We start from the raw sequence: 14,043 nt of genomic DNA, 5'->3' as shown, positions 1-14,043 counted from the left end.
AATTATCAGCAGACGAGCCTTTTTAGACACTCGTAGATTAGACGCTTACCTTCTATCGTCGGCGTGGATACGGCCCGTGGCACGCACTTGGTTTTAGGCGTGGTTGACTCGTCCTCCGCGTCGACGAACTGCAAACATCCCGAGAGCACCAAAGAACGTCGATGCCCCGGTATCAGCGTCGGCGTTCCCAGTATTTTCGATTTCGGGAAGAAGGATGGTCGTGCCGCCCGTGGCACCGGTATCCGGCTCTCCCCTACGTTCTGCAATCGGAGAAACGAGAACGATAAGTACGCGTGCGCCCGCTAATCGTCGACTATCTCACGCGTTCGTTCGTTCCGTAGCAAAGCACGCGTTTCACGGAGACGGCCATAAATTCCTCCATTAATGTTCTAATCAGTCGAACCGTCTCGAACCCTGAAGCTTGCGTTAACTGAATATAGGCGGGCTCGATCGCGTTCCAGCGAACAAATTAAATCCGGTGGGAACGGTACTTCGGATCGATGTATCGGCGCCGTCCTTCAAACGGATCGACGGAAATTGATCCTTTCTGTACCAATGATTTCATGATATCGTGAACCTTTAAAAAAATTTAATTTTGCAAAAGCTTGTGCTCGAATTCCTGAAAACCAGGAACCATCGACGCCATTGTTGCGCCAAATTATATTGCATTTCAATCACGTAATTCAATTACACTGTATTTCAATTACAAAATTCAAACGTTTCAGCTAATTGGACAGCTTGATTATTCTAATAATTAATTCAATCGAAATACAATGGATACGAGCTTTGTGTAATTGTGCAACGTCGCCACCGAGAAGCAACGGTGGGAAGATTGTGCCATGTGACCATATGACACCTCCAAGTGGGGATCGAAGAAGAACGATATTAGTTGAATTGATTTTTTCATACTTATCGAGCGTAGTTCACTAGATTCTAGCATTTTTCTATAACTCATAGCCTTTGAATTCTCTGAATTGCAGCTTACAGCATCGAAGGACTGAGATTAATTTATTTATATATTTATCTTATGAATTCGAAGTTAAGCGATAATTGATAATACGAATTTATCGAGAGCTAACATGGCTCTATTACTGATTAGTGATAAGCTAAAAATGTTCTTCGATTTTGTTCCGTTAAGTAACGCATTTTATTTTATTTTTTCCTACATTTCATAGTAACGGAAGTGACTCGGACGTTCGATTTGGGCGAATCGTTCTAAACATATATTTTTTTTTTATAATTAATTCCAGATAGGATTAAGGGGGAAAAAAATGGAACGAGCGCTGTTTTTCAAGGTCAAACGAAACGCTTGACCCGAAGATTCGCGCGAAGAGTCCGTTGCCCTTGGCCCATCTCCAAATAAAACCCTTCGTCCCGAGGTGAATCAGAAGTGTCTCTCTGGCAGTTGGCTTTAATTTAATTTTAGCCGTGGTCCGCCGCGTTAAGGGGGGATTCTCGTATAATAGCTCTAAAAGTAACCGATGTATTAAAAAACCCTATTGTTTCCAACTTGGATCGAGTTCCGTTTTAAAAAAGGAAATGCATCTTCGGATGCATCGATGCATAAGAGCAACGCTCCTGCGACCCTCTGCCTAAGGACACGCGTGACCCAACGAAAATATCGGTCGGTGGTCGATCGTTGTTGGCTGTTATCGTTCGAGTAGGTTTACTCGGCGCGAGTGTCTGATGTATGCGCAAACAACACGCGAGACAATGGTTACTATCAGAACTTGAACGCCAGGTATTTCGAGTATTTGCTCGCAAGATCGATCCGATGAAGCTCTAATAAACGCGATTAGGCTGTGCAACTCCGGTGGCGTAACCCGATGGAACGGGGCGCCCTACAGCGAATTAGAGAAATATATTTGGAACCGCGTGTTTGACAATTTGATCGGTTCGGAATCCTATTAAAAAAAGATTCCACGCGCGAAGATAACAGTGTACGATGTTCGAATGAGTGTTAAACGACCGCCGCGCCACCTAGAAAAATAACATTTCTACCGAACGAAGAACGAATCGGTGTTCCAGTAGGAGATACGCTCGAAACTGCGTCGAGTGGGACGAGACAATGGGTCCAAGGATCGAACGGACTCGCGCGTGCAAATAATTCAATTATGAAACGTTAAGACGGTACGTGGCTCGCTGACCGAATATTCTCGTTACTCACGCCGTACGTCAACGCGTTCCTAATAATAGTAATGCCGATGGTCTGGTCAAAGCGTGGAGGAACCAGCCACTAGAGTAACAGAGTGCGTTCACCGACGACCCTGTTGAACGACGCCGCGACTGGGAACTGGGTTACATCGCCCGCGAGTTTACCGCGAACCGATGTTGCTCGACGTCCGCGGGTACCCGCACGCAAATCGCGCCGATCATCGATCAACCGGCGATATTTCGTCACCGAGCGACCGACGACGGCGACTTTTTACACAGAAACGATAAATTATTCAGCAGCGATGCATTATCACGTTACACGGACGCGCGTTGGCTCCTCCGTCTACACGCGTGACGTGGTCGGGTTCTCTTTTTTTTCTTCTCGACAAAGCGCGAAGCGGTTAAGCGATTCGAAATCGATCGATGCTCGCGCCAAACGTTCGTCATCGATCTAAGAAAATGTCAGGGTCAAGAGGGCCGACGAGGAGATATCGACGGGAACGAATCGACGTTAATATTGCAGCGGCTCCGTCGCGAACGCTACCGACGCGAAAACGTGGCGCGGATCGACGGGCAAAGGCCAGGCCCGAGCATAACTTGATTCCATTAGGCCTTAATTCGCGCCAATTCGAGCCGCCTACCCGGTCGTTATCTCTCTTTCCACGCGAGACGGGGCAACTGTGTTAATTAGGAGCACATTCGTCTAGATTTTTTTTCTCGCTGTAACGGAATCACGGCGGAATCCTTGATTCACGACGATCGGGAAGGGGACAATGGTAACCATTGTGCGGCCCGTGGAAGAATCCGTTCGCGTAATCTGATCAACGTTCGTCTTCCGATTCGTCGTCGGTGCCCGTTGCACCGGCGCTCGTCCTCCCCGATCGGCGAAATCGGCGTCGGAGATTGAAAAGTACTCGGGAACGCTTTCTAAAACCAGAAAGACTTTCTAAAAGGCGACGTCGTTTTAGAATTTATATATGTATAAATTACGGGAGGCGGTACCGTCGCGCGCCGGATGTCGTCGTCGATGTCAAACGAAAACGAGAGGAAAGAGAAAAAAACGGAAGCGATCGGGGACTTTTGCGCAATTCCGTTTGGCCGACTAGGCAAGCAAGAGTCGCAGACGCCGTTTGGCAACGTCGACCTGCAATTTGCTCGATCCGCTCCGCGCGACCGACTGGCACACGTGACGCGTGTTATGATCCCGTAAGCTACGTAATTCCGGCTTGTCGCGATTTGAATAGAATTAATTACCGCACCTGTGCGCTCGAGCGACCAGAGACGTCTGAACGCGTGAGACGTTCGAACTGTACGGCGTAAACGGTCCGGGCGATAAGACAGAGTTCGAAGGTCTCGACGTGATCGGCGCGTGTCGAACGCGTCGTGACACGATCTCACCGGTGGCCAGCGACGTTCGCACGTACCCGATTGCGAGCCTCGAGAGGCGCATCGTTAACCGTCACGGGGCGTCCCGCTTGCGTAATCGCGATCCCCGGCAGCACCGAAATTAACGCGATGTTAAAGCGTGCACGAACACAGAGACCCCCCCGTCCCCCTTCCGTTTTCGTTCGCGAGCAAAAGCAACAACGACGACCAGTCACGCGAACAAGAAAAGCGTTCGACTCACAACAATCGGCTGCTGATCACCGTTCCTCTTCACGCCACTTTTGCCGCCCTATGATTCGATATCCACAGCTAGTGCCAGTCACCACTTTCCCTCGTCGCGTAAAAAACGCCTCGGACGGTTGGTCGACGGCACCGACTATTAATAAATCTTACTATCCGTGAACCGAGTCACGGGACGGGACGGATTCACCCCATTCGATCCACTCGCACCGGCGAAACCAGTCGATTCGAGAACCTTCTTCCGAAACGCGGACAAAAACGCGGGAAAGACTGTCCCCTAAACGCGTAGAAGGGAAACCCGAGACGAGAGAAGAACGGATCGATAACGAGCGGCACGATCGCGATGCGCCCGCCGCGTGTACGACAATGAAACGTTCCGGATTCGCTCGCCGATCCCCCGGTACTACCTATGCCACCACCGAGCATCCGCGCACCTAAACAGCCGCGCAGTGGACACTACACACGCGTACGCGTTTCGACGTGTGCGTGCACACACCTCGGCGAACGGACGAGCGTACCGAACTGACACTCTGTAACGACGATTACTATTCTTCAGAAACACACAGTTTCTGCATTCACCGGCCCGTGAATCCGTGTGTACGCGCCGCGGCCGACCTGCGCGACGGGGACTGTACAACGCGAACGCCGTCCACCCGGGAACAAGGCTGGCGTTTCAGTTACGAGGTTGACACCGTCGCCGTTTTTTTCCGTTGACAAAACGTCGTCTACCTGCGACGCACACCTGGTCAACGGTCCCTGTCAACGTACGGATCCCTTCGTTGACAATCGAACGGAACAATCTGTTCGCGATCTCATGCAGCGCGGGCGTAGAAAGTCGGCGAAGATTTGTACAGGCTACCACAAAATGTTACCACCCACCCCGTCGGTACGGTAGACGAAATTTCTATGGGAACGCCACCGTTTCGAATAAACGAAGTAAAACAATGAAAAGGAAGGAACGCCACCGTTTCGAACGAACAAAGTCAAATGGAGGTTAGGAAGCGATGAAAAGTAAAAAATCGATATCGAGATTAAAGTAGTGCATAAGTTCACTGCAGTTAAAGTCAAATATCCCGATAATAACCACCGGGAGGTGATTTTTTGTACAAATGGCGGTCCTTTTACAATATTTCGAATCGAATCGCGGAACCGTTAGACACGGTTGATTCGATTGGTCGCATTGCGCTTCGTAAGGCCTCGGTTAGGCGAGTATTTTTCATGCTGCGTTTCTACAGCGAATAAAACGGACAAGCGTGTTTCGCACGCTGCGTTCTTACGGTGAATAAAACATACGTGCGTTTTTTCCAACGCTGTAGAACAGTGACTGTTGTACGCGTGTATAAATTAGAACGAATATTGTACGGTTGGAATGCGTGTCTATTATTCGTATACTATTAAAGGAAAAAAGAAAGAGAAATCGACGTCGGTGGTACCGTCCGTTTCTTAGAAACGGACGCAGCCAGAAGAGCGTTTCCGAGCAACGAAAAGATTTCAAAAAATTCTTCGAATATTGCCGCGTGTCTATTAACCAACGCTGCTGAATTTTAGTCCTATTTTATACACCGTAGAAACCCAGCGTTAGAAACTCAGCATGGAAAAGAAACTCATCCATCTGGGGCCTGACTTCACTGGGTCTTTCCATCGCGAATTGACGACCACCTGAGCACCTGGTGCCTATCAAAGCATAGGCCCATTCGACGCCAATCGAACGCAGCAATCTATTCGCCATCAGCGATGGCGCGGGTGTAGAAAGTCGAAGAAGAGGATGTACAGGCTATTACAAAATAAAGTAATTGTTTAGTAAATAAATTAAACTGTATTTAAAATAATATAACCTATGGTAAATGGGTTAGATATATAAATATAAGTTGATAAAAATTCATGTACTATTTTCTTCGGTAAATAATGTACTTTGTATTGTCGCTACTGATCGAATAGTAATTCTATTTCTCGTTTAAATCTGTATATCTCTATATTATATTGCTTCAATGGCTTTAACAATATCCTTTGAAAGCGCTGGCTAATGTTATTACGCATGATAAAGGGTGATTTACCCTTTGCAAGTTCCCACAGCCCCGATTATACTCCCTTTTGCTCTGTGATAGGATTGGAAATTATTCCGTTGAATTATTTAATAACGAAACACTGAATAACATAACGTGGGAAATTGTACCGCGGCGACTACTAAATAGGTTTCGAACAGATGAAATAACAACGTTTACGGCACCGTGAATTTTTAATAGCGCGTATGATAGCGTTTTGCAGTTGATGGATGCCCTCAATTTATGATAGCGCGGCTGAAATTACATCCAAACAAAATATTATAATTACCGATTAAATATTTCGTCCTTGCCTCGACGCGTATAAAATGCCAAAGAAACGAGAAAAAGACTGAATCTGTTCCAATGCGAGCATTCACCAATATCAATTATTGATTAAGTTGTGCAAACAATGTCGCTGCAAACGACGAGCAGGTGTGAGAGTCCGCCAGACTTTTGTAAAGAATAAAAGAAATTAGTCGCCAATGATTTACTATTTACTATTATACTCCTATCTCCAATATCCTCACAAGCTGCAAGAATGCTTTTAAACAGTCGTAAACGCCACCCGGGCAACCCAATTACATCGACGATCTGAATAATAAAAAGGGAGTTTAATTCTAACCGTTAATTTCTGTTTTCACGGAAAAGCTCGCTGGTGGGAATAGTTAGCTAGAACGAGAGAAGAATATATCGGAGACAACTTTCACCGACGATTACCCGCGCTGTATGTTTGATAAGATCGAATCGCCGATGCTTGATAATCTAGTCGGCGGAGTCACGTGCCGTACGCGTAACCACAGCATTACGGAAAACCACAGTGCCGCATTAACATACAGGCAAAAAAGACATTTGCCTATCGATCGGAGAGGACACCGAATGGACGGCGCAATAATAACTTCGGTTAACGTAACATATTAAATTTGTAATAACAACGGCTAAATTTACGTGGAAAACGTGAGTAACGCCGACGATCTACGCCCAGAATACAGAATGGAAGGTTTCCCCCAACAGTCATGCAACGATACGCCGCGAAAGGGGGAGAGTTCACGCGCGGAATAAGAATCTCTGATAAAAACAGTTGTCCCGCTAAAATAAGATCAAAAGTTTTTGTTCCATTTTGTCCTGGGGTCCCGCGAAGGTGTAACGCGTCACTGGAAATGCGATCGCGATAGAGAAACGAATAATTCTTATTCCGCTGAAACACGAGGCGCGCAATGCAAACTCGACAATTAATTGGAACGTTACGCGTGTGTCGCGAGCTTGAAATTTCACGGCGTTGAACTGATCCTTTTGTGCCCGACATTATCGATTTTAGGATCGAAATCGTCGCGGTGCCACGCAACCGGTCCTCGTCGACCTTTATACACATCCGTTCCTACTTCCCGTCGCGTAAAAATCGCCGTAGGACCTTGAAAGGCCTCTCCTTAACCTCGGCTGGCCAACTCGCTGCGTTTTCATGCAATGCCGCGTGTGTACGTACGCATGTACGCGACAACCTCTCACGCGTGGACGAGGGATCGTTCCAACAAAACTGTTGTACGGTTGTCCCTCGAACAATGCGGTTTTTTTAGCGGTCATTCGAGCGGCCGCCATTTTGAAGCTTGGAACTCGACGAGGAGGGGACGAAGAACGAGTTGATAGATCATTTCGCGGCGATGTGTGTTACGTGAAAAAATAAAAACGAATTGCTAATTCCTGGATATAATTAAATGTAAGTTTCGTGTTCTTGCTGAACAAAGTATTTTACAAAGTAAAGGGTGCGACCATGGGAGGCGCCTTACGATATAAGGGTAGAACACTTTTAAGTAACGAGTGTTACAAAACTATCTATGTTTATGTAATTAAATATAACGTAACGCGTCACTGTTATTTGATAGAACACGAGACTATAATAAGCCGTAACGTTAATATTTTGTACAGCCTCCTTTCGCTTTTATTATAGCTCCGACGCGTTCTGGCATACTTTCAACAAGATGTTTACTCTGTTCTCTTCCGACATTTTCCTAAGCCGTCTTCACATCTGTCCACAGTGCAGTAACGTACGTTGGAGTACGCGGAAAGTTCGTAATAACTGCTTTTTAGCGAGCAAGCCCCCATCAGGCTGTTCAATGAGATTTAGGTCGCGGGATTTTGCCAATTAAAGGGAACAAACCGATGCTCCATCGACCCATTGTTTAATAATTAGTGTCATTTCCGACCGTTCTCATGCTGAAAAACGACGTCCGCCACCTTCATCCTTTATTTCGGTAAAATACTTCGCGGTACGGTTATACGTGTGATTTTACAGACATCCTCTCTTCGCTTTTTCGATGCGCTCATCGCCTTCGCTGGTCGTTCAACCCTAAACCATGACGTGTCCTCCTCCAAACTTGAGCATCGGATGAATGGTTTGCTCCTGAATCTGTTCGTTACGCATTTTCCAACTCCACTCGTCACTGTCTGATCCGAAGCAATTAATTTTCGTTTCTTCAGACCACATTATGTCCTCGTGTTCAAAGAGGGTTCTTTATCTTCGACCACCATCGCGTTTCTACATCGAAACTAACGAAGAGCCAAGTTTTTCTTCGTTTAATTATTCCAGTTTGTGTAAACATACGTCGGTCGGAAACGTTAAACCGGCGCCAATAGATTATTTATTGTACTCTTCCGCCGCAAGTTCACCCGTTCTAAACACAAGCAAGTATTTTTACCCGATCACGCAGGTCGATTCTTAATCGCGCGTCGGCGTTACGAAGGATAAATCGAGGGCACGAAACGAGCAAAAAGGGTACCCCTGGCCAGCCTCTATTTCTGGAGTTTATAACGAATTATTGGAAATGGTTCAACTGCCATTAAGTAAATATACTTAACGTCACGTTGTCGCTACGGTCAGACGCGATAAACGATGATCGTTCCTTTCCCAATACTCGACTTCGACGGTGGAAACGTAATTGTGACATTAATAAATACCGGAATGGGTCAGACCTTGTTATAGCGCGCGCTGTACGCATTTTTCTTCAACTCGTCATAACTCCTGGCCATTCCACGCTCGCATAACATTCTTTTCTTCTAATTTAAGAAAACGGTTACACGGTTGAACGCGTTCATTATCAATTTTCAAAACGAATTGTTACCCCAGAAACATATTAAAAAATGTACTAAAAGTCTTCGTCGTTTTCAATTTATTTAACATATATTTCCCAATATTTGTTTGAGAAAAACGAATAATAACGCTCGATTATTACGAAAGTAGTGTACGATCGTTCAGACCGACAAAAAAATTCATCAAAAAGGCTCTTTTGTTCGCGTTATAGATTTACCACTCGAATCGAGCGTCGGGTCTGTGTATCGCGCGTAAATCGAGCGCGGTTCCGCGACGCGCGAAAAACCATAGACGTTGAAATATGGCCGAAACGCGAATAAAAAAAAAAAAGCCCCCGACGATCATTATCGGTCCAGCCACCCCGATATCATCTACGAGCACTCTCTCTCCTAGACAGAAATATAATACAGTTGGCCGCGATTCGTCGTGTTTTCGTGCCAACTATTATATATACGAATTATATATATAGGCCCACTCAGACTGGATGCAGTTGTCCAACAAATTGCAGACACAGCGCGGAGAACCGCGAGATTCCGGTTAACGCGATTTTTATTCGAACGATTTCCGAGTCATCCCTCTCCAAACGGATCACTTTTTCCCCCTGGACTTATAGCTGTAGAAAATTAGTAATATAATGGTTGAATTTTGCTAAATAAAATTTCCTTGAATCGTAAGAATGATCGATAGAAGATAAAAATTGAATCTGCAGTACCGATCCGAGTCTGAAGTACCATTAGCTTCGTGGTACGTGAAATCTCTGCCTCACGGCTGATTGTAATTTTTTTAAATATAGTCGAAATCTCGGACCCCTCTCGAGGTAGGAAAGTGATCGAATCCGTACGAACGGGCCGTTTCGAGCGCGTACTTGTTAATTCGCAGTCGGCGCGCGTTAGAAATGGTCTATTTGCACGTGTACCGGTTTTGTGCGAACGAGCACGTCTCCGGAGGACCGTTAAACACGGTGAAAATTTTACGAAGAAAGCACCTTCGCTGGATAATGGGTCAGTCAGCGGACGCCGCTTTTACAACCAGTTCGCGTGGCTCTTCTTCGTCTATGCCCGTCGCGTTCGACGATTCTGTTACACGGTGCCCCGACACTCGACGCGACCGATCGCATAAAAAAATCGAACGTTCGGAATAAATTGATAAGGACGGTTAAAAACGTTCACGAAGTTATACAACGTGACCGTAACATTTACATACGAGGCTAGGAAAGTTTCCCCGTGCGGCTGCTTTCCAAGCGTTTTCCGTCACACTCGGTACGCGTTTGGCCATTCATCGAAACCAGCCGTAAAAAACACCGAGACAGATATGGAACGTGTTTAATAAGTTCCGTTTAAACGGCTTCAATGGAACTTTCACGGCGTATAAAAATTGCACGAGGATGCTCGCGGCCCGCCTCCTTGTTTCCACCGACCGAATGTAGGTTTCTATCGTTCTTTGATCGTTCAAAAATACGACGATGTTTCTTCGTCTCCGTTTCAAGGCGAATCCAACGACCTACGACACTATGACCTTCGCGTGACCCCCGAGTACTAAAAATTCGTTCGAGCCGAGCAACGTATGCAAATACAATTGCATTAGTGGCAGGCTGCTAACGATGTTTCTCAATACTTCGAGGAACTAGTTACTTCGTGAATTTTTATTATTTTCCATACTGGGATTCTTTCGCGGAGGGTCGAAAAAAGATGGCCGTAGAACCTTATTTTACACGGATCGACTGTTTGACATTTAAAGCAGCCTGAAGAATTATTTAACATTGCTATTTTTACTGTATTATCGTTCACCGCCGTTGGCATAAAAACTACGTGTACAGTACTGCATGAATCGTTCCAGTCTTGCACTGAATAAAGGATGTACAAATGTTCGACGTATAAGCACGTACTACGATGAAAGAAAGCAAAGAATGCAAATTATTGTATTGAATTTGTCGTTCGAGGTAACGTGTTTATCTTTTTCGTGATTTACCGGAAATATTTTTGTCCCGATACACAACGGGAACCGACTCCACGTTGACTATACGAGGCACGTATGTGCCTGTTCATCGATCACAAAAACTCGCGGCATAGCTGACACAAACGTACGTGCATCGGACGAACGAGACACGTAAGTATGTAGGTACTCTGCATTGTGCTGGTAATTGACGTTTGACGGAATCGACCAGAAAGAAACGAAACGTTTATCGTGTCGTCGTTGAAACATTAGCCGGTATCGTCGGATCAAGATAACGCTGAACGTTTCATTTGTAAATAGGTTACCCACTACGAAAATTTCTTGAACGTACAAATAAATGCTGGTATCTGATCGTCACGGTTTCCGCACTGCTGCGGTTAAATAAGTGTTTTACGGTTTTTAACGTTTTGTACCTGACCGACAATGAGACACAATCCAGCGTCTAAACGCTGCGTATCTATCGATAAAGCTCCGTATCTGTAAGCTCTCTCATTCACTAAAATTAGAGACCATTAATTCCACGTGTATCACGGTATATTTATAAATTCGTTTCCCCTCCTCCCCCCGGGCGTGCTAGGCCTGCGTGTGGTCAAGATCGAAGCCCTGGACCACGGATTCGATCGTCGAATCGATTATCGAAGGACTGTAAATGGCTCGCGTATCGTTCGAACGTGCACCGTAAACACGATAATGCATAAATATTTGTCTGGTCGTTGCTATAGCGATGTTTCGGTCGCTTCCCCCATAGCCCCACCATCGAGGTTGACTATGTGCCGCAGTCCGGCTGATCATGACGGCGCCAAACTACTTTTTCTGCCGAGACTGACCGCGACCACTGTCCACACAGCCAACCCCGAGTTACGTTTCGCGATCCACCTGACCCGACGGCGGAATATTTTTTTCAGAGATCGACGGGACGAACGATCGAGCCCGATCTACGCCAGCGAAACGATCCTGCCCCCAAGAATCAGCAACAGTTGTTGACAGAGAAGCGTTACGGCGTTCATCGCGCATAATAAAGTAACGATCGTCAAGGACGAACGGAGTCTGGCACGATCGTACGGAGCAACGCGCACTATCGCGTTACGTTCACTTCGATCCCGTCGAGAGACCAGGCGATCGTTTTATTTTTACTGGAAAAACTCACCTTGGCCATCTCGCTCTTGGGTGGGTCCTAAAGATCGTCCCGTCCCGAAACACTCTGATCCCGGCTGCGAACGTTGCCGTTGCTGCGGTTCCTTGACATAAGTCGCGTTCTGGTAAACGGCGATAAATGCGTCGGTCGCATGCCCAGACGTTTTTTCACCCCGCGCGACGCTCCTTTTCAGATCGCGGCCGTGTACAACATTCGTGGCGACACGTCGATCGCTTGCGGATGCCTCCACGCAGCGACGCTCCCGACGCCGGCGTCGCCGAGAACGACGTTATTGATCGGCGCCGTGCGGAGGCGTCGGTACCCGCGAAACGGAGAAGGGGGTGGAATTGCCAGTGACGGAGACAGTGCTCGAGGCGTACGGTGGAGATGGAAATGACCAACCGTAGCGCCACCGCCGAAAATCATTTCCCCCGAGCATCACTGACTCGTCGACCTCTTCTCTCCCCCTTCGTTCCCTACGCGACAAAAAGATAGCACGCTGTGTACAGCCGGTCTTGTCTCTCGATCAAAAGAACTTATACAGGGTGTTCGACCACCCTTGGAGATTCTAGAGGCCAAAATAAGACGAAGATCAAGAATATCAATTTCTTGATTGAGGCTTCCTTAAAAGGTTATTAACAATTGAATTAAAAAATGTCAAATCGTTCTGGAAAAAATAGTTTCGGTTACGGGGGTCGATTACAATCATTTTTGGTGAATACACATACCTGCGAAATCCTACCCACTTTCGAGAAAAAAATTCGAGAAGTTAGAGGGTAGAACACCTGTCTTTAAAATGTGCTTTAAATTCCACAGTTTCTTTATTGCTGTCCGTTATCTTAATCTCATTCCAAGATTGATCGTCTGATATTCTATTTCCATTCTTGATACTGGTGAATTTAATGATGCAAGTGTTCCTAACGGTAGAATATTTGTAAGGAAAGTATTTAATGTATATTGGATACACGATATAATACAAGAATACTAAAAGATTTTCCACTTGTTTATATCCTAACCTTCTTTATCGCCGGATCTAATATCCTACTCTAGCGCGCGGACGACTACACGTGGTGCGGAGTTCTCTTTTCCTATCACAAGACTACACATGGCTGTGGTTGTAAGAAACGTCTAAATAATTACTCTGTTTTCTAATAAAAAATGATTCGTCATCGCCTTTTCGAAAACGAGACGCACGTAGCGGGGTCAACGAATCTAACAACGTAGGTATTTTCTTAAGGATATTGTATCGCAGAGCCGAAACCATAAATACGTCACAGATGTTTATGTTTGACATTGGCTCAAGTGGCGATACTACGACGTGCCGTTGTAATTCTGGGTATCTCGAAGCAAATACTAAACACAGATACGATTTCAATCAGGAAGAAATTATTCGTTTAAATCAATGACAGAAAACTTTTCTAGGATATTAATGTAAAATGTTAAAGAAAATAAATCTAGACAGGACTCTAAAGTTTTAATGAGGTTATATTCCTATCACTTCCTACGTGTGTCAATAATTTTGTAATTCACTGTACAATATCTCGATACCATTGATACGCATCCGAACCTCAAATATTTCGATGAAACATACATACGAATTTTCGAACTAATCACGAGCCATCAGCGTTTAAAAGAAAACAAAATTCTTTAAATCATGAATCGAATATATCATTTTCGTGTCTGTTAATGTTAAAACGTACATTTTAAAATAATGGAATTTCAAAACAACGACAAGGACGATCAAAAGACGGTAGTTTACAAATATAAATATGAACTTATGACACGATAGATATGTGATAGGAACTTACCAAGTCACATTCATCCATGTAATTGTGTTAATTTTTCATAATCTTCTAAACTTCCAACTATTTGCGTCTCGTCGTATAAACATTCTGCCCGAACGAAATCAGTAACATTGAACCAAATAACTTTTCCACGATTATTCGAACTCGACACACGATCACTTATCCACGCACAATACTGATACGATACCATCGGAAGGCAAACACAGAAAGAAGGAAATGTCCGTTACCAATTCAAAACGCAGTTTG

General features: G+C 45.4%; 1 protein-coding gene across 3 annotated transcripts in view; it reads right to left on the bottom strand.

Annotated features, from left to right (window-relative positions):
• Positions 1 to 13,983, bottom strand: part of LOC122394889 (pinin) — a 35,706-nt gene extending 21,723 nt beyond the window's left edge. For 2 of the 3 annotated variants that reach the window (XM_043392280.1, XM_043392119.1), the window contains exons 1-2: positions 13,801 to 13,983; positions 50 to 260 (exon numbers count right to left, since the gene is read on the bottom strand). In XM_043392280.1, the coding sequence (XP_043248215.1) occupies positions 50 to 260; positions 13,801 to 13,818 (229 nt within the window). In that variant the 5' untranslated portion in view covers positions 13,819 to 13,983. Of the gene's footprint in view, positions 1 to 49; positions 261 to 12,004; positions 12,469 to 13,800 lie in introns of all 3 variants that reach the window. The other variant, XM_043392191.1, reaches the window with a different exon arrangement.
• Between the last annotated feature and the right edge of the window lie 60 nt (positions 13,984 to 14,043).

Source organism: Colletes gigas, unplaced genomic scaffold, assembly GCF_013123115.1.
Source record: "Colletes gigas isolate AHSC1104 unplaced genomic scaffold, ASM1312311v1 Colletes_gigas_Sc00001, whole genome shotgun sequence".
Classification (NCBI taxonomy): Eukaryota; Metazoa; Arthropoda; class Insecta; order Hymenoptera; family Colletidae; genus Colletes; species Colletes gigas.
The sequence above is the reverse complement of the archived record's forward strand: the minus strand, read 5'-3'. Positions and strand labels throughout refer to the sequence as shown.